The sequence below is a fragment of the Mytilus edulis genome, chromosome 4, assembly GCF_963676685.1.
Source record: "Mytilus edulis chromosome 4, xbMytEdul2.2, whole genome shotgun sequence".
Taxonomy (NCBI): domain Eukaryota; kingdom Metazoa; phylum Mollusca; class Bivalvia; order Mytilida; family Mytilidae; genus Mytilus; species Mytilus edulis.
Genome location: NC_092347.1, coordinates 65,828,571 through 65,851,433, shown reverse-complemented (window position 1 = coordinate 65,851,433; position 22,863 = coordinate 65,828,571). Strand labels below are relative to the sequence as shown.

General features: G+C 31.0%; 2 protein-coding genes across 6 annotated transcripts in view; one reads left to right on the top strand and one right to left on the bottom strand.

Moving 5' to 3' along the window:
• Positions 1-20,174, top strand: part of LOC139520252 (G-protein coupled receptor 83-like) — a 90,113-nt gene extending 69,939 nt beyond the window's left edge. For 4 of the 5 annotated variants that reach the window (XM_071312742.1, XM_071312740.1, XM_071312741.1 and 1 more), the window contains exon 4: positions 18,569-20,174. In XM_071312742.1, coding sequence (XP_071168843.1) covers positions 18,605-19,927 — 1,323 coding nt within the window. In that variant the 5' untranslated portion in view covers positions 18,569-18,604 and the 3' untranslated portion in view covers positions 19,928-20,174. Of the gene's footprint in view, positions 1-13,915; positions 14,186-18,568 lie in introns of those variants that run through there. The other variant, XM_071312744.1, reaches the window with a different exon arrangement.
• LOC139520256 (myosin regulatory light chain A, smooth adductor muscle-like) overlaps positions 1-22,863 on the bottom strand; it is a 396,856-nt gene that overhangs the window by 120,337 nt on the left and 253,656 nt on the right. The window lies entirely within an intron of this gene.

Sequence of the window (22,863 nt, the reverse complement as noted above, 5' to 3'; positions counted from 1 at the left end):
TCACTGATGAGTTTTGTTTAGACGAAACATGCGTTTGTAATCACTTAAGCAACACGACGGGTGCCACATGTGGAGCAGGATCTGCTTACCCTTCCGGAGCACCTGAGATCACCCCTAGTTTTTGGTGGGGTTCGTGTTGTTTATTCTTTAGTTTTCTATGTTGTGTCGTGTGTACTATTGTTTTTCTGTTTGTCTTTTTTATTTTTAGCCATGGCGTTGTCAGTTTGTTTTAGATTTATGAGTTTGACTGTCCCTTTGGTATCTTTCGTCCCTCTTTTAAATTATAGGCTTGGTACCTTTGGTAATTATCAGGTACATATGAAACGTTTGAATTTCTACCACATGCATAAGTTACTTCTGCTGTAGTTGGCAAAACCTTTAAAAATTTTGATTTTGGCCTTTTAATTTTTTGACTCTAGTGTCACTAGTGAGCTTTTTTGTAGACGGTCGTGCGTCTGGCACATACAGTGTTAAGCCCGTGATCAATCCTGTCTTTATTTGAAACTACTTCATATGAGTTGTACTTTTATTCACGATCTTTATGATTATATTCCAACACACCCAGGGGGTGAAATTTATTTTCATTTAAATACTAACTATTGTTTACATATTATGTAATTTTTGTTTAAATTTTACATTGATGTGCTACTGATGACAACCTTAGCACAGTTTACCTTCCCGAAAGGCTTTTGCGTCATCCATAATGCAATCGATCAATATCTTTTACACGATGTACTTTCTTTCCCCCGATCATTCGATACATTCAATACTATGAACTTGTCCAAACAATTGTTTCATTTTGTCTTCCTCTTTTGTATTTACAAACTGGAATTGAGGTTATTTTACAGCAATATACTAACATATCAGCAGTTGGTTCTTATACATCTTTGAAACTATCTAGTTCATAATCTTTAATTTGGTGCTGAACATACCATAACATGTTTTCTGTTTCAGACCAGACTGAAAATTAATCACAAATATGTTAACGATATTAGACTAAACAAAAGAAAGCTTGAAACATGTGTTCAATAGTAGATTTGACTGATAATAACTCTCATATATTAATTCGATATGAGACCAGACTGAAGGTTAATCTTAAACATGGATTTGAGATCAGAGCAGACTAAAAGTTCATCCCAAAGATATCTTCGATATATCAAAAGATGAAAGGTCATCGAAAACATGTATTCGATATCAAACCAGATAAAGGTTAATGTAAAACATGTATTCAATATCAAACCAGATAAAGGTTAATGTAAAACATGTTTTTAATATCAGACCAGATAAAGGTTAATGCTAAACTTGTATTTAATATCAGACAGGATGTAAAACTTTGACTGTTCTCTATGACTTGACTCGAAAACTCTTCTGTTGAAAGTGACCGAACTGCAGCCTTTTTTCAAAATTTTAAATCTTATTTCCGACTAAATAGGAAGAAATAGAATGTTTACTGTAATCTAGTAATGTCATTTGCAATAGAGTTTCTTTCCGCCATTACCATTTTAGATATAAAATATTAAACCTTAAATGGCAATTTTACACATTTTATTTTGTTGAAATAAGATATAAGCAACAGCATATCTAAGCAAGACATATTTGCAATATTGTTTACGGCATCATATAGTTTAAATACAATTATCAATGTATCCAAAATGAGACTTTTTTTATGATTTTCATAAGATGCACAATGTGTGCAGCAAATTAAGGAACCAGTAGTTAACCGATGTACACATAAAACCCGAGGGAATCGCAGGAAAATAGCTAATCCAGATGCGTCAACGACTGCATCGCACATGATAGCCTTGCAAGAAACATGAAAGCAAATGTGTTAGACATAGTTTAAATAACATTAGTGGTACTAATTTTACTTTAGATTAGGAATACTGATATTAGATATTAAATTTGGCTACTGATATCTGCCACAGAAATGTCTTGGAAATATCTTTTTCAGAAAGAGTCAATTGAGAGATTTGTAATATTTGTATATAGATATAGGAAGATGTGGTGTGAGTGCCAATGAGACAACTCTCCATACAAATAACAATTTAAAAAGTATGCATTTTGCATCATGTTTGCATGTTGCTAACGTGTTTCTGTGGTTTCTAAAATACATGATTAATAATAAACACACAATCAAGGAGAAAAAAGCATTAACCTGAATATGTAAATAATATAATTAACAGTATCAATTTAACTGTGCCAGATAAAAAAAAATTCAACCAGTGAATGATCAAACACAGCCTAGTGATAATACTTAGTGGAGCATGTCCTTTTATTTGACGACTGATTAAAAAAATACTCAAATTTGTTTAACAAGTATAAGTAACGGAAACATCAGACAATTTCAAAATAAAAACAAACACATTCAGAACAGTCGTACTGATTACTATAATAGATTGAGATCGACATCTCGTTTAATGTATTTCTATTCTGCAATCAAAACTTCGGCTGAAAGATCATTAATAATGAAATAATTGTTATATAACTTGGTTTTTAGTCACAGGTTTGGGATTTGTAGAGTCAAATCATTTCAGTGTTATTTGATCAAGTTAGAGAGTGACCTATTAACCATTTTCTCATAGGAGTAAAACAATGTTCGTATATAACCTTTGTGTTAGCTATTAAAAGTGAGTTAAATCATTGATATTCATTATTATACTTTAAAATTTCGAACAAATTTGTTTCAAATATTATCCGTAATTTTAATTCAAAGTACAAACTGTACTAAGGAGAAGGATATTGCTACAACTTTTCATCACGATCCTTCTAAAATTATCCGTTTATGAACTTCTGAAATCTTTTAGAAACTTAATTTCCAACTTCCTTAGGTTGAGTTGACCTTAGTTGGATTAGGCTATTATCTTAAGGTTTCCTTTAGTTAAATACCTCTTCAACAGTTTCAGTTGTTAATCATCCTTGGCTTGCAAAGATTGAGCGTTCTTAATGAAGGAAAATTCTGAAAACTGCTTCGAACGCATAAAATGTATAAAGTTTGTTTTTGCAGCACTGAGTTTATTCTTCTGTTAGGGGACTCTCAGTCCCCGGGGAATATCTACCATAAGCTCAGTAGTCAGTACTTCGGTACTGACATGATTAATATCAGACCTTTCTAAAACTGTGCGTTTGTGAATTAAGAAATGCCCTGATTCTATTTTTACCTCATTGTTGAGTGTTTAGAAATGTATGGCATCCATTTATAAACACATTTTATGAAGAAAACGTAATAGCTTAATACAATCAAAAGTAAACTGGTATCTGTCAAGATACCTTAGCTGCACTGCTCGTATTATGGGGACACTTTCTTAAACTTGACATAAGTAAATTTTCGTAATTTATTTCTAATCTGTACAAAGAAAAACATAATCGTTAACATGCATTAAGGGTGCAAGTCTTATGGTAACTGTAATTGCTTCAGCAAGTTTCTTTATGTTTGAAAGTTTGTTTCAGACTAATTTTTTTCTCTGCGCTTTAATCCTCACCACAAAGAAGTGCATCAAAAAGATACAAATAAAATTGAGAATGGAAATGGGGAATGTGTCAAAGAGACAACAACCCGCCCAAATAAAAAAAACAACAGCAGAGGGTTACCAACAGGTCTTCAATGTAGCGAGAAATTCCCGCACCCGGAGGCGTCCTTCAGCTGGCCCCTAAACAAATATATACTAGTCCAGTGATAATGAACGCCATACTAAAAACTTTTATTCATAACTCAACTGCATATTATCTATTAAAAAAATACTTAAGGTTTTACAAAAATTTAGGATCAACCGAAATTACTTATTAAAGGTATAACATTTTTTCGATTAATAGGCAATTTTGCAACAAAATTATACAGAATGTGAAATGGTTAAATGATAGTGCATGTGAACTAATAGAATATGATTATAATACGTAGTTGGTGCTTCACAAAAGAGAAATATGTCAGTATGTGTACCTTGATCGAAACTTCTCGACATAACAAATTACAAATTTGATAGAAGTTTTGTCAAACGACATTTTTATCTATTTAATCACCTTTGATGTGAAAAGGCTCTAATTACAAATAAAACCCCTAAATCCGTGATGGTTACCATCGTCTTTTATGAACACCAGGAAGCGCAGATGCATAAATTATAAACATATATATTATGTACGGAAAAACACTTAACAACAACGTTTGTTGCAAATTTGAAAGTTAACAATATTTTTTCCTCTGTTATTTTTCGTAATATTATTCACAAACAAGACTTAGTTAACTCGATAGTCAATGCTTCTGCTTGATTTGTAATCCCAGAGCTATATGAGATGGCGTCATATAGCAGTGCGGATTTCATTGTTGGTCATTCCTACTAGTTTATTTGATGACCATGAAGTCGAGGAGATTATATATGAAATAGTGTTGACTCTGCGGAATCTTCTCGATACTTGATGTGTTTCAAAATATGTAAAGTTTGGTGGATTGCAGTAATAATATAAAATATTTTGTCGTAACCAGAAACAATTGTGTTAATTTTAGAACAACAAATCAAAAATTCGTCTCAAAATGAAACATGCATATTTCATTGCAAACGATAATACGTATTTTATTGAAGCAATAGATAATACCCACACACATTCATTTGTTTCTAATAGAAATGAAAATGAATAGTTTTGATACATCAAATATTATAGGTACTAACTTAGCGATTGTTGAATTATTCGAACTTGATGAACGACTTTCAAGTGTGCAGATCATTCGTTGTAATTAAACATTTTAAAGTGATTTAATGTTGTTAAAAATCCCTAGTTGTCACACGAGATGGCACTATATATCAATTCTTCCTTCTTAATTTAAAGTAAGAAAAATCTAGATGTTTGTAAGAGTGCTGTTGTATTGAGAACATGGTTATCGAAAGCCTCCAATTTGAAGTTGTTATTTTTATATACAACTAAGATATTTATCTGCAGTAAATGTGCTTATGCTGATAACATTTTATACAATAGAAGATAATATTAATGAACAATTGTGTTAGAAGCGGTTTAACATTCAATGGTCAGACGAAAGGGTTTGCTAACTACGGAAGGTCATATAACCAAACTGGTCTTTAAGTTCACGTTAATATCATTCTAATAACTGATTATTTGTCACTTTTAAACTGTCACCTGGGAGAAAGTATACAACTGTTCTGACGCATGATACATGCGCCTTGTTATTTCATTTTTGTTTGTTATCATGTGGTCCGAGAACACAATTATTTCTTAGTGCATTTCTTTTAGAACATAAATGAAAATTTTAAAAAGCCCACCTGCTCTTTCTCAAAGAAACTTTTACAGTGTGTTGTACTACTTTTGGGACAAATTATATCAAAATTACTTCATCGGCTCTAACTCAAAATATGGACAATTTTATGTTTAGGGCGTCTTGAAATCTTTTGACAGCTTCCGAAGTGCTAATTTTCAACCTTTTTCAGCTGAACCAAATCACTACTTTCCTTTAAAATTCTGGACCCACATTTTTTTACAGTGTAATTTCACCCCCTATTTGCAATTTGAGGCATTAAACATGGAGAAATAAATTTGGAAGGGGTATAAAAATTCATGGCAAGTAACCCACTGTCAACACTACGGACTATATTCGTGACCAACGAAAATCAAGGGACGACAATTGTTGTCCCGGATAATAATAGCTATATTTAAAAGCAAATAGGGCATCATTCAATCCAATTTTTTTTTCAGTTACTAATTAGCTCATCACCATTCTTCTGCTCTAAAGGGTGTTAATAGATTTCCTGTTTTAACATCCATCCCAATTACAAAAAGCAAATTGTGTCCTTTATTAGAATGGCATGAACTCTAATCTCTCATTTAGACAAATTAAAGTTCATTGAAAGGGTACTCATCCCTTGCTTTGCCTGCCTTTTTATCTTTTTAACGGTTACACCTAATTTGCTGTTATTAATGTGCCCAAAAACACTTTTAACTGTGATCTTGGAAATAATATAACTGTATTGACGCATTATATATGGGTCTTTTTATGTTTTTTGTTCTACATGTATTACTATTTCAAAAAATTCTTACTGAGTATTAAGACTTGGTTCATTGAAAAAAAACACCGCTTGCTTTTCATGTCTCACCCTTCAAATGATTCAAAAATTAAAAAAGTCAAAGAGAGAAACTACAATCTGTCATGTTCACACATTAAAGGCTTTATCCACTGGTTTTGTAGTTCAGTTCTTTTTCCTGATAGTTTGTATTGTTTAAAGTAAAGAATAAAATGTCATAAAATATATTCCCCCTTTACAAGTTGTGTTAGAGTGTTCTTCCAAACTATGTTATGTCATGGCTCAAACGTTACTTGTCAATGAATGTTATATATAAGCATAACTACTTAATTAGTTAATGTACCTTTCAAAATACATTTCACGTTTCGAAAGTTTTCCTATCCATCATAAATGTTACTGATTGCAACAAAAGCGTTACATAATATTTATATAGCAATACAACTCTTATAGTACGTCTGTCGCTTTGAATTAAACCCTGACTGACACTGCATGAACTTATATACATCGGAAGTTTCTTTAACTAAAATTAAAGATTTCTTGAAATGATGATAGAAATATGATTACATAACTGATGGCGGCTATTGTGATGTTATTTGTTATGAAACAAGTAGCTTATTTGTTACTTAATGATATTATTCGTACATTGAAAAAAAATATGAGAAATACAGTAGTAAAGTGTATTGATACTGTGATGGCTACAGATTGAAACGAACAAATGAACTGTCATTTTCTACATGAAAACATATTTCTAGTACATTCTAGGACATGTACTCCTGCATGTATTGGTTATCAGAGACATATGTTATCTTATGTCATTGAAAATACTGATAATCGGTGAAATTCGGTAGTTGTTAAAATTGATTTAAGAGCATTAAGCAATCGGAAAAATAATGTAACCGGTTATATATACATGTTTACAGGATAACTAACTGGACATGTTGACAAACTGATGTAAAGATTCTAACTAACTTGTTTCAGATTCGCATAACCGTTTTGTTGAAATTGACTACTAGTATATTGATTGAGACTGTAAACAAACATCTTTTGTTCGCCAGACACACGTTTCGTTTAAAAAATTATCATCAGTGATTCCCGAAAAGATAAAAGGCCTTTCAAAATACGAAGTTTGTATGAGATGTAAAGTTAAGAAAAATATGGTGTGTACAATTTATAGAAGAATAACATATAAACAAACAGAGATATATTTATGAATTTGTTGATTCTACAGCTATATCAATTAGTAAGTTATTGATATTAATCTGCTGTAATTTATGAGCGTCTTTATAAAAGAACAAAAATAAATGTGTAAACCATTGTCATAGAAATACCACACTGTCCTCTTTGAGTGACAAAGACTCGCTTAAATCTAATAAAAAATTTACTGTTCATTCACGACAGGTTGTTTGTTTCCGTTGCATGGAAATGAAAATTAGATGTTTCGAAAATAAATTCGAAACTGATGATAATGAATATAGGAAATATCTATACAATGAAACATAATCAAAAACATCCAATAGTGCACGTTTGTAATCTGATTATTGTAAGTGAAATTCTTGGTTACATGTTGTAATTCACATAATAACATTAGTAAGTTGAAAAATATTCTTCTTTAAAAATTAAAGTACATCACTAATGTGAAAAATTAAACTAGTTTTCTTAAATTATCTTGTTATGAAACACCTAAAGTACTATTAATATTAATACATGTAAGTCGTAAAATGGTTCATTGAATTAACTGGTTTTCCTTTTTGAAAAATGTAATACAATGTGGAAAGGTTTGTTTTAAAGAGACATTCTCATAAATTGTGCAAAATAATCATTCGGTTGTTCAACTGGATTCATATAGATTAGGAAGGTACGAAATAATTTTTGTTTTTTATCAAACTGTTTAAATGTGAGTTAGAAATAAAAACGACACTTGATTGAAGAATCTAGAACCCAAATTCATTACCGGCTATCGCTTTCCATGGAAAAAAAACACCCATTGTATTGCAGTAGTAATCACATTAAAACACATCATCTGCTGTCAACAATAGCAAAACAATGTACTGAATGTCTATTAGGCACATATATTATTATATCTACAATAACAACAATAATGATAGCCGTTAATAAATAAACTCATATAGATACCAGAATTAAATTTTGTATTTACGCCAGACGCGCATTTCGTCTACAAAAGACTCATCATTGACGCTCGAATTCAAAAAAGTTAAAAAGGCCAAATAAAGTACGGAGTTGAAGAGCATTGAGGACTTAAATTCCTAAACGTTTTGCCAAATACAGTTAAGGTAATCTATTTCTGAGGTAGAAAAGCTTAAGTATTTCAAAACTTCAAAATTTTTGTAAACAGGGTGTAAATGGGTGTAAAACAATGCCTACGGTACTTCATTTAAAATTTCACTGTAAAACAATAGTAATCGCCATTTAAACCAAAATTTACTGTGCACGACAACAAAACAATTGTTTTCAATGGCTATTTGCTACACATATAATATTCTACCTACAATATTGATAGATGTTTATAGGATGTGAGACCATTACTGCATTGAAATATTTCAGTGTATTGCAATATCAATTAAAAGTCAGACAAAAATCCACTGTACATGACAGCAAAACAATTGTTTGTAATGACGATTGGGTGCATAGCTACTATTCTGTCTGCAATAATGATATCCGTTTATAGAGTGTGATACCATGCGTCAGGTACTGTGTTGAAAAAAATCATTGAATAGCAATGTCAATGAGAATTGTAGACAAAAATCTGCTGTGCACGACAGCAAAACAATTGTTTGGAATGACGATTGGATGCATAGCTACTATTCTGTCTACAATAATGATACCCATTTATAGAGTGTGATACCATGCGTCAGGTTCTGTATTGAAAAAAAATCTGCTGTGCACGACAGCAAAACAATTGTTTGGAATGGCTTTTGATAGATAATTCACCTCCAATAATAATCCGTTATAACACCTCAATTAAATTGAGGACTACGACAGATTGAAACCTATTTCAGTTAAGAGTCCCAACTCCATTATAGCAATTGCTTTCTTCTGAAATTGCGTAGTTCATATTAACATATCGTTTAATGGTTTAGTTAAAATGAAATAATGTTCGCAATTACTTTTCCATATTAAAATCTGTATTCCTGCTTTCATAAAATTTTGAAAAATATTGAACTCCGAGGATATTCAACACGAAGAGACCCAATCAAATAGCAAAATCAAAAGCTCAAACACATCAAACAAATTGACTCTAATTGACACAGTTTATTAGAGCCATATTTGTATTTTGTTTTAGTCCGACTAATTTTTAATAGAATGATTAAAGGTTTAAATCTCATCTTTTTTTCGAATTTGTTATTATATTTTGTATTTTGTGTATGTAATTGTCAATTAAGACATAAGAAAGCAAAAGCACACATACATAATAACCTGCGTCGTTTATCATGCCACTTTCAAAGTCGTGTCTGACCGTTTGAACCATTGCCGTGATATCAATCCGTTTATCAGTTGTGTTTATCGAATCAACCTTTCTTAAAACAGACGCTACAATAGCCATCTATTGATATTCAATATCTCAACAGAAATGTATTAATTTCCCCCAAAACAATATGTGAAATATATATATCTGTGTTCTCTTCATGAGCATGTGCAATCCAAAACATTCAAAATGTAATATCATCTGTCTTAACATTGGAACGGAAGTGACGACACCCATAAACGCACGAATGATGTCCATTAAAACCAACGTTTTTGACGGAAATGCATCGAACTCGAAAGTTGTCTATAAATTACTTTAGCTGTATTTTGTAACACCTTTAGAAATTTTGGGTGCTCATTGCTCCTCAATTTTGTACCTTATTTGACCTTTTAACTTGTTTTATTTGAGTGTCATTTGTAGATGAAACGCCTGTCTGGTGTTCAATATTATAAATCTGGTATCTGTGATGAGTTTATTTACTTCCGTTTGCAGTTGTTACATAGCCCATATGAGACCCATATGTGTTTAGCCCATATAAGACCCATATGTGTTTAGCCCATATGAGACCAATCTACATCCCGTTTAATATCTAAGATGCTTTTTATTATAAATATAATTTCTGTTTGATAACCTTTAAACAAGATGGGAATATCACTGAAAATAACTTTTATATGCATTGTTACAGTAATATGGTTAGTTTCTCAGAATAGATTGTTGTTATCAGCAAATTTAAAACATAATTATTTTTGGTACAATGCTAGTGAGAATCATGTCTATGTATATATTTTATTTATTCACAAATTCAATTGGAAAAGCAATATGAGAATAAATGGAGAGTTTGATTAAATTGTTTTCCTTTCTAAATATCTAAGTATCATTACTCGAAAATAATATGTTGTAAGTTACAAATTAATTTATAAATCTAATAAAAGCAAATGCAATGTTTATTATATGTTTTTGATATTTAATTTTACCGCTTTATAATTGTATGATTTCTTATTATCCACTATGCATTGCGTCATTCGAGAAAAGTGTGTGTAATTTGAGCTCACTCTTAAAAGGGCTGAATTAAAACGAAATGTTTACATTAAAAGGGCGTTTGAAATGTTCAGATTAAGTAAAAACAAACAAGAAAAACAATGATAAACTACGACCTCATGGTATGCTTTTACGAACTATTGCTTTTCCAATTGTACATGTTGTATATTCTAATTCTTGCTTTACAAATGCAAAGTCATATGGTGTTGATAATATTAATAACTTCAATGCACATTTCCTCTCTGTGGAACTCATAGTCTTAACAGTTCTTGATACAATAGTTAAAAAGGTTCTAAGATTATGTCTTACATATAGACATGTCTAGTTAAATGCATGAGGGAAGATTTATGTAACCTGAATTTAAAAATGAGATATGGCGATAAAAAAAACATATAATATTTACTTTATATTTATAAATAAAAGATTTAAAGCATACATCAAAGAGAAAGAAACCAACAGCAATATAAAAAAAAGAAATCTCATGGGCAAAACACATTCTTCACCAATAGACTATTGTGTATAGAATATGTCAAGTTCTTAATCGTCCCAATTGAAAAAAATAGTGAAGAATATGAAATTTGAGCAGACACTTTTTGCAATCACTATTAAAATCTAAGAAAAAATATTTTTGTCGATAGTTTATATGGGAAATTTGTGTTGGTTTTTTTTAATTTTTTTATCAGACTTATAGTTTTTGTGTTTTATCTGTGACACATTTTGTCATGTTGGAGCCTTTTTAAAGCTGCCTATACCCAATATGTATTTAGTCATTTGATATCTGGTGGATAGTTCTCCCGTATCTGTATTTCATTATTCAAGATATGACATATAACAATCACTTGCAATGTGTTTATGCTTTTGAAATTGACATGATTGATAAAGCACTTTCCGTTCCGATTTTTCCTTGGAGTTCGGTATTTTTTTCTTCGCATACTCGTAAAAGTGTGGCCGGATTAAAATAGATATTTAACAGTTTAGTACTACCCAGTTGAAAAAATCCGTCAGTTGACCAATTAAAGTTATATAAAAGAGCATTTATAATATCAGAACTGTAAAAGTACTGGCTCAAAAACTTACTGCTACATAGAGAACGGAAGTACAATGACAACACCCAAAACATTTTCATGAGTACCAGTCCACATCAAAAAATTATTGTACTCACTAAAAACAAACTCAAAGTCAAAGTCCTGCTATCATACTCTCTAAAATTGGTTGTAGTACGTCCTTTAAGATTTCGTAAAGAAACCTACAATTTAATACAATGACCATAAAAAAATATATACAGTATAAATGCATAAAACGTTTGAACATACAGTCTACTATAATCACTAGATAAAAATATCATATTTTTTTTTATCTAATTGTGAGCAAAGAAGGGGAAAACAATATACACTGTTGGTCTTGGGCTTGATCTTTTCTTATTCATTATGTTTGTGTTTTTTGACTCCATACAATCAACATTTTAACCCTAGTCCAAAGATTTTCCTTTGAAAAAATCTACCAAAGACTTTACATTGATTGCATGCAAGTTTGTATTACAGACAAAGCATCTCTAATATAAGATTACATTAAGCAATAGAAACAGACAATTTATATTAAATTCCTCTTTCAATATTATTTATTCTTGTTAGTAAACATTAAGATTTTTTATGTATGTTTTATTACTTTTTTTAAGTTAAAACCATCAGCTGTGTTGAAATCCACATGGGATAATCAAGTTTAGACTAGAATGACAATCATATTGTTGATTTAAAAGAATTTGCATACAGTGAACACTAATCAATTAACTATTTACATTATATAATCTGTAGGATAGGTTTTCAGACAAATTAAAATTGCATATAATACCTTGTCTAGAAAGCTATTTAATGTAAAGTGCAATTGTCCGCGTCATGAACACAGATTATGTAATGATATATGATTGACCAAAACCGGATGTCATATTTTCTTGGATAAATGCCCTATCTAATGAAATGTCCTGCTGATATTGAAATTACATAAACATGATATGACCGATTTTTAATATAAAAGAAAATCTTCCTCATAAAACACACAGATAATTGGATGATCCATTTGATTTCAAAAATGACTGTTAAATGTCTATAATTAACTGTGAACGAGCGGAAACAAAAAAGAGACGTCCCCTTTATCTTATTTTCTTTATGTTTGAATAAGGAATGAAAATTTGGAATGTGACAATGAGACACTTACCAGTCTAATGAACAGAGAACAGCCCAATGCCACTGATATGTCTTCAACTTATTATCTGTTTTACTATTACATTACATGGTTTTGAATTGCATCAGAAGTTACAGATCTCCAGTTGATATGTACAAGGGCTAGCATTTTCTATCATGACTTTCTTGATAGAGGAGTTATTCTATCAAGACATCATTATAACAAAGGGTTCTTAATTGTCATGATTAGGTTAACCGTTTACTGTTATGGAATATTTGTGTCATAGATGGTCACAAATGTTTCAAATGTCAGAGATAAATACCTGTTTTGTATCTGTAAAATAACTTTGTTATGTTTGATCTAAAGTCAATATGTTTAATTAAAACTTTCATCTTTGATCAAGTTTGCTTTTTTAACAGTTTAACAGAAGTTACGTCGCATAAGCCATTTGGTATTGTCTAAGGGTACAAGAAGCGACATTAACCCATTCAATGTAATATAACTTCTTTTTCATTTTTAGCCATGGCGTTGTCAGTTTGTTTTAGATTTATGAGTTTGACTGTCCCTTTGGTATCTTTCGTCCCTCTTCTACATGTAATCACCTGATAGGACTCATCAAATTGATAAAATAAGAGTTACAAGAAGGATGTTTCTAAATTTAATTGTTATGTTTGGCATTTTTCATGTCGGAGATTTTTATAGCTGTACGGTATGGAATTTTCTCATTTTTGACGGCCTAACGGTGATCTAAAATCGCTTATATTTTCATCATGTGTAATTCGATATATAGCTGTCTTCTCGGCAATCATGCCACATCTCGCTTCTTTATATCTAAATATTCTTGTTGACATATTTTATTTAAAGCTTTAAAATTACAAATGCTAAATAAAAATCACGGAAACTATATATGGTGTTGTATTAATTCATGACAAAAATCAAAACAGAAACTTCTTAAATCAAAAGCAATGAGCTCTTTTATTGCTTTAACTTGACGAACCCAATTCTAACAAATATCAAATATAAAAAGGAAATTTGTTTCAAACGCAATTTTTTTTTTCCGGTGTAACCAAATTTATTATGTCATCGATTTAAACTAATAGAATACACATTAAAATAATTTAGAATGCAATTTGTCAATAAATATAGTCACTTTCATTTGTGTGTTTAGAGGCTGTATTTTTTTTACCACTGTGCTAGATCATTTAAGCGTTTGTCGTATTTTCTATTTATGTTTTTGTCATGGGAAATTCTGCAATTTAATCAAATGTATAATTTAAGAGAAACACATGTTTCACATCAAATACAATATGAAAGCATAATTCTGGATTGGTTCCGTTTTCAATTTGTCAAGAATACGGAAGTATTTCTTTTGATAAAAATATGCAACTGTTAAGGGAACAGTTGATTACAGAAACATAAATATTATTTTGAATTATGGATATTTTACGGATACAGATATTGTAAGGTAAGTTATGATAAAAAAGCAATCAAATGCTACTGTCGATGTATTTATAAATAAAAGGAGATGTTGCATCAAAAGACATATAGACAGAAACACTACAACAATTTGATTTTAATTCTAATAAAAGGAACAAATGAATCCCCAATTAACAATGCAGTTGCTTTAATGATTTTGACCTTATCTATAATTAACGTTTGTTCAAACCAATGAACGTCCAGCAAATAACGATTTTGAAGTAAATTAAAAATAACTTAATTCATAAAGATATTGACCTTTTTGATTACCTAAGCTGTATTTGGCACAACTTTTTGGAATTTTTGGTCCTCAACGCTCTTTGACTTTGTACTTGTTTGGCTTTATAACTAGTTTGATCTAAACGTCACTGCTGGGTCTTATGTCGACGAAACGCGGGTCTGGCATATTAAATTAGAATGAAATTCAGAACAGTGTGGCTGTGGCCATTGATTGACACATTAAATTCATCCATTGACTGGGACAATTTAGGTGAACGTTTGTATGTAACGACCATTGCTCACTGTGTACTTCTTAAAGACACTTAAACTATTGGGTCACCAAAGGTCATTAACACCTTAATAAAGTATTTCGAAAAATTAATCAGGAATAACACGATGTTTTGATTTATATCAATTGTATAAATTAAAACATAAAGGTTATTCCTGATTAATTTTTCGAATTATTTTATAATTAGAGGCGTTAAGAAACCTTTGGTAACCCCACAGTTTAAATGTCTATCGTAGGTACGTCGTGAACAGTGGTCGTTACAGACACACGTTCGCGTAAATTGTCCCAATCAATGGATGAATTTAATGTGTCAATCAATGGCCACAGCCACACTGTTTTGAATTTCATTCTATGTTATATAACGAAATTGTCCAAGTATTATTTTCACATGAGTGTGGTACTTTCCCAAAGGAATAAGATAACATGTTATGTCGACACGTTCGAATAAAGGATCACGGTAATTCAACTATGACATCATGTCTGAACAGTGTAAATGACATATATTTTGTTATGGCGGAACAGGAGAACATTTTTTAAAGTTTTGTTGGATTATCTGATTGGGAAACAGATTTAATAATACTTGATTAAACAATAATTTGAACACAAAAAATAAAACTTGAAAAAGAAAAAAATATATGAACCTTGAAATTAACTGTTGTTTTTTTCCTGTTGTGTCATTAGTATTTAATCACATATATTTGAACTGCTCATCATTTAAAATGATGACCAGAAAGAAATTAAGAATGCATTAAAACATGTCTTTTCAATGTTTGTCGTTTTATCCCTCGAGTTGTACCTGCCCAGAGGCTTAATCCGCCGGTAGAAATAAAGATATCGAGGTAATAACAGGGATTCTATTGTATCAATTAATGATCAGAAAAACGATGTATTTGTTTCATAACTACTTGACGTTTTAATCATCAGATTTTGTACTTGTAAACATATCGTTCCATCTTGATAATATTTAGATAATAATGTGCATCATAGCAGCCACGATGTTTTGGTTATAAATTGCAGGATAGAATTATATTTCTGAACGTCAAATATTGCATTATATAGATTTAGCACTGAGTAGATTGACGTGTAAAAACAGATTTATTCATAACAATTTTTATCATCCAATTTATTTTTTCTAACTTATGTAATTTGCTCACGGTTATCTGAGTACCATTTGTATTAATGAAAGACACTTGGACATTATGGTTAAAGGAAATCCCATTTAACTAAAGTTCATCTAAGCAATACTTAAATAAAGCTGTCGATCTACTCCTACATGTGTCTAAAGCTTTTATTTGTTGTCCAATCCGTCAACAGAGTTCATATGTCTTAGACATTCAACAAACGTAACCCTAAAACTTCGGCTATGAGATTGTAGTGCGATCTTGCGTGTTATATTTTCAAACAAATAAAATTTAAATTGTCTTTCTCGTTTGAGGGATTCGACAACCTAAACTACCTTTAAATTGCAGCCAATTTAAAATTGAAATAATCTAGCCACCATAAGGGAAAAAACAATATGATGGAATACCTCTGACAACATTAAGTATAATCAAGCGTATTCAAAATAAACTTTTAAAACTCATTTTTGTCAAACAAATGAAGGTATGATAATGTTTCTAGGTCTTTTGTAGCGTTATTGAATTTTTAAATAGTTCATGGAAAAAATGAGTTCTTTTTACATGGTTTTTATTGATATTTAGAGGGACTTTTGTCGGATATGTCAATAGATTATTTAGCAATGTCAATAGTCAATAGATATTTTTCATGTACTAAGACAATATTTGAGTACATTTACGAGTAATGTGTGATAGTTCCAGACAAAATAAAACAAGCAATACTCTAAAAGTAAATAACCCCAGGTAAATCGGACATTATAAAAAGACAAATATTAAAAATGCCCTAAGCTGAATACCAATATAATTGTCGAATCAAAAAAATCGTGCAACTTTTTACAATTAAGTGTATGCATGAATCAAGAATACATAAATTGTAAAAGCTAAAACTCAGTTATTTCGTTGAATGCCTTTTTTCTATCGATGCTTTGTAAGTCTTTGTCTATTTCCGGTAATTGTGTCGCAACGCTAATGGTAAAGAATGACATTTTGGATGGCCATTACTTAGGTCGTAACAAGGAAGAAGTCATCAATATAAGTCTATATTTTCTGTCATTGTGAATGTAAAGATTCCTTTTCCAGTTTTTGCATAAAAAAAGCCAGAAGCATTAGACTATCTCACTCGGGTTTTGATATAATTTCATATAGCCTTTCATCTGTGATCTTTAAATTTTTAATGTATTTGAAGACTTGTATAGCATGTTATCTTTGATTTGGTCATAAACTTGAAAATGTCTATCGCTTTTATTTTTGTTTTCCTTTTGATCAAATACCAAAGTATTCGTTAACACTTCATTAAGTAGCCAAAACAAGTATTAGAAGTACATTTTATTTGTTAGAAATAAATTAAAATACCACATAAGTATAGTTGTTGTTATTGTAGAAGTGCATTATTTAGAAATGAACTTATTCTTATTTTACAATGTCGAATGCGTTGGGAAGGGAATGGAAATAAATAAGAGGAGGTACATGTTTGGGTTTTAATTTGGCCCTGTTAACTCACCTTAAATGAAACACAGTATGATTATATTACATCACAATTTTTAACTTTGAAAAAAAGCATACTGGCAAAGTTTGGATGACGCAATTTGACATTGACGACATTCCCCGACACAAGCGAATTGTTTTCCGTTTTTGTGCAAAATATGATAATCTAACAATCACTTGACTCAAACTTATATGAAATAGAATGCATATTAAATTCTGTAACAGTGTTTTGGTCATAAATTGCAAGATAAAAATGTATAGCTGAACGTCAAATATTGCATGAAATAGATTTAGCACTGAGTAGATTGACATGTAAAAACAGATGTATTCATAACAATTTTTATCATCCAATTTATGTTCTCTAACTTATGTAATTTGCTCACGGTTGTCTGAGTACCATTTTGTATTAATGAAAGACACTTGGACGTTATGAATAAAGGAAATCCCATTTAACAAAAGTTCATCTAAGCAGTACTTAAATAAAGCTGTCGATCTACTCCTACATGTGTCTAAAGCTTTGATTTGTTGTCCAATCCGTCAACTGAGTTCATAACCCTTCGAAATTCGTCTTATAGTTTTTGTATGTAAAAAGTAGGTGACTGTGATAGGTCTTCATTCTTATAAAATAAATAGGACAAACTGTTCTTAATATTACAGATAAAAATACATAAAAGACTTTTTTTGTACACTTTGTAATGAACACATCGCTCAAAATGACTTCGACTGAAAGAAAAGATGTAAAATGCTAATTCTGAATAATGGCAAGTAATTCAGTGGTAATGAGCACGTCGTTATTGTATGTCATCTCTTAATCACTATTGAATGACCAGAAGCATCCTGTTGATTAAATTGGTGTCTTGTGAAACAAAGTATCTAGTTAACCTCATACTTATTCCATTTAATGGTTGTGTAATTGAAATAATGAAAAAAATAAATAAATCAGTCTAGAAAATATACAGAATAACAATTTGCTTCCTGTGGTGAAGTATTATGCTATTTGATCAACATTTACTAAGTGCGTATCAATAAAATTCAATAAAACTTAATAAATTATTTAATCTAATTTGTTTTTCTTGTACCTATCTTTCAATTTAGCAGATGAATTTATTGCAATGCATTGCGGGATAGTTTAATGTAGTAATATTCGTAAATATGTTTTCGTTTTCTCTCAATTGAAAAACATATTTTTCTTGTAAACTTAAAAAACGAACTTCACTTTTCGTTGCATTCATTGTTAAATCACATGTGCTATTTATATTTTCAGATAACATGAACTGAGTTAAAAGAATCACCATCAGCCATGCCGGATAAGCATTTTATGGAGACGATTGAAGACTTTATGAAAATATTCAAAAATAATTCACAAAATTTATCAGCAGCTCATGCCTTTATTCTTCATACGGCTAATTTTACAGGCAACTCAAGTTCAAATACAAACGAACATAATGAATCTGGTGATATCATAAGGAACGTTTTGCTTGTGTTAGCATATGGAACGTTAACATTGATTTCGTTGTTTGGGAACAGTATCGTTTGCTATGTTATCATCCGAAACAAAAGGATGTACACAGTTACCAATTTCTTCATTGCTAACATGGCAATGTCAGATTTATTATTGACTTGTTTTAACGTTCCGTTCAATATAGCAAGGAACTTAATGACTGAATGGCCATTTGGGGACTTTCTCTGCCATTTTGTAAATCTATCGTTGATGGTATCAGTATATGTATCAACGTTCACCCTTACATCGATAGCGTTAGACCGTCAAAGGGTAATTTTATACCCGTTGAAACCGCGAATAACTAAACCAGTTGGTTTGGGTATCCTGGCAGTTATATGGATAGTCGCCATTTTATTCTCATTGCCTTATGGAATTTACAACAAAGTTCAAAGTGTAAATTGGTTGACAAAAAATGTACGCCGTTGTCGACAATCTTTTCCTGAGCCGGCGGAATTGTTTGAACAGTGTTTAACTTTGATAACTATCATACTCCAATATATCATTCCACTTACAATTATTGCCATATCATATGGTAGAATCGTAAAAAAACTTTGGTTAAGAAGCAGTCTTGGTGCTGTTACCCAACAGCAACAAGTTTTACATGCTAGGGCCAAGCGAAAGAGTATAAAACTTTTGATTACAGTCGTTGTTGTATTTGGATTGTGTTGGATGCCAATAAACTTGTATCACTTACTAACAGATTTTCATCCAAATGCTGCAATTTTTCATTATGACAGCACAACGTTTTTCATCTTGCACTGGATAGCGATAAGCAGCACGTGTTATAATCCTTTTGTATACTGTTGGTTGAATGAAACATTCAGAGCGGAAGTGAAATCTTGCTTTGCATGCTGTAAGCGGCATAGGCGTGTTCATCCGGGCGTAGAAATTGATGGAATACTACTACGTTCTGATAAGTTAAATAGATATAGAAGTAAAACTTTCACAAGCATGGTCCGCTCAACGTCAAATTTCAGTTCGATTAAAATACATAAAATTGACAAGAGCGAAAGAGAACAGGCATTTTTAGCTCGCGATTCGACGCACTCAATTGAAAGAGACACATCTCCTGTGTCTCCAATGATAAAGACAGACGACAATCAGAACTCTACGTTGCAATAGTTACATGAAAACAAATCACTTAGATAAACAGGCTTAACAAATGTTCAGAGAGATGTGAAATTAAGGCAGTGTATGCTGAGTACATGTTTATGTGATATTTCGATAAAAACAAAAATTGGAATAAATTGTTATTTTTAAGTAATGAAAAGGCAGTTGAAATAAAATGATTTCTAAAGGTATACTAGTATTGTGTTTGTATTGTACGTACAACGATATCTTGCTTGTTTTAATAAAGGAATTGTTTTTCCGACCTTTGTAATAATATAAGCCCGTGAGAGGTACTATGATCAAACCAGTTTATTCTGTCTCCCATATTTTATGAATTAATCTGAATTCATTACTTTTTTCTTAGGAGTCTATCATATCTTTATTCAAAGCGTTGTGATGTCTTTCCTACAGCAAAATTAAAGAGTAAGACTTATTTTACTACAATAACGGTATACAAAGGGCTTAAGCTTGACGGATCGACAAATGTGTTCGTTACCACCAATGATTGCTTCAAGTAAGAGTAGTTTGAAGTATTCGCCTTAATTGAAAATGACAAATGCGATTAAATAAATCCTATTTTGTATATACTCCTCAAACCGTTCATTTCCATGAATAGATTACCGTAGCTGTTTTAGGCAAAAATTTCGGAAATGTGGGTCTTCAATGGTCGATAATGTCAAACTTAATTTGACGTTTTAATTTTTTCTTTTTATACAAGTGTCACTTATGGGTCTTTTGTAGACGCAACGCGACTCTGGCAATCTTATCATCTATGTCCTGTTGGATTGCATGCAATTCTTTTAGTTTTAGTTTTTTAATTTGTCTTTTAACAACGATTAACTACTGTTGCTTATATTAATAAAAATATTTGGTATGATAGCCAATAACACAACTGTCCACCAATGACATAAAAATATTAAACTATTCAAACGAGAAACTAAATGGCCTAATTTATAACGATACATTTTTAGAAAAACAAATAAATCAGACATGAACCAACGGAAACCACTGTGTTACAGGCTTCATACTTGGGACAGACATATAAAGGATGTGTTGGGTTACACATGCTTGTGATAGTTAAATCCTCCTAACCTAAAACAGTTGTTCAACAGAACACCATTAGAATAAACTGTAAAAAGTAATTACAATTGGATTAGCTAAAAAGATCGGTACGAGGCACAGAAATCACTCACATTACCAAAATAGACACATCGCACCGGAATTAGAGTACTCGACGTGACTGATATCTAGTTCAAACTAATAGATAAATCTCCCGGAATACAGTATCAATCAGTACATATCGACCGGTTTCAGTGTAAATATGTCAAAAACAGTCTGAGAATGTTTTAACGCATGACCTTGTGCAATGCCAAAATATAGGTAACCAGTATCGAAGGACGAGTGAACATGAGTTCACATAACTTTACGTGTTGCATGAACATATATTTAGTTATTTTTTAATTTTTCAGTGCAACAACCAATAATGTTAGTACCGATGAAGCATGCATGACTCGCCCGTTAAAGTTCCCTTTGGAGTTGATCAATATCACTTAGTTTGTTTATTAAAAGAAAGGACCAATGAGACTTGAACATTAGTATATCACTGATTTATCTTTTTTTATGATGTATCATGTTTAATATTACAAGAATCGAAAAATCTGTAGATTTATAGAGTTCAAAATCCTAAACGGTTTGATGGATGATAGATTTGGTAGTATTAATTCAATGAAAACAAAATAAGTATAACAAATAGATATACTTGTCTACCATCTACATATAAGCATAATGAACAAAAATAAAGAGATACATAGATTGATGATGTGCTCTGTTTTCAATTAAAGTTTATCAATGAATTTAGATGGTTTGTTTGAGGTCAATCATATAAAAACGTAGGATTTACAGGTTCTCCCTATGATTATGATACTGTCTTTAGAAAAAAAGGACAAGTATTACCGTTTCAAAGGTTGCAATTCAGTAAATATTGACAATGCAATTCAACAAAGGAATTTCTTTATCACTCAAGGAAGCTGTGACACTTTTATTATGTACACACTTGGATCAATGTTCATCATGTAAGAGGGAAAAAAATTACTGAAATCCGAGGAAAAATAAAAACAGGAAGTCCCTTATCAAATTTCAAAATCAAAAGCTGAAACACATCAAACGAATGGATAACAATTGTGATATTCCTGACATGGGTACAGGCATTTTCTTATGTAGAAAATGATGGATTCAACCTGGTTTTATAGTTAGCTAAACCGCTCACTTGTATGACGGTTGCATAAAATTATATTATATTGACAACGATGTGTGAACAAAACAAACAGACATGGAAGGGAATGATAGCTTCAAAACAAATAACATCAAGGGTACTAATTTCACTTCTACAGATGCACGTTTCGACAATAATGGCTCTTCGGTGATGCTCGGGCAAAAATATCACAACTAACAAAATAGGTATGATTACATAACAATAAGGTACAATAAATTATAAAATAAGAAAGTCAGACAAATATTCTTTTTCATAGACGACTATATGATATATTAAATAACAGCAATGACCATACATTATGTTAATTTAAAACTCACACGATAAGATGCTTTTAAAACGTTCAGATGAAATACTTTTTTCATTTAACTTATTCTGTTGTATGAAATATAAATATAAATTGAAGATGTAGTTTTTATTTTGTGCTGCTATACTATGGATGTTAGCAATTAAATACCACCGTACTGCACTCATTAATAAAGTTTTTTTTTAAAGGATAGACTATGTTATTATCCATATGAATCACTTAAAGACATAAAAGAGGGACGAAAGATACCAAAGGGACAGTCAAACTCATAAATCTAAAACAAACTGACAACGCCATGGCTAAAAATGAAAAAGACAAACAGAAAAACAATAGTACACATGACACAACATAGAAAACTAAAGAATAAACAAC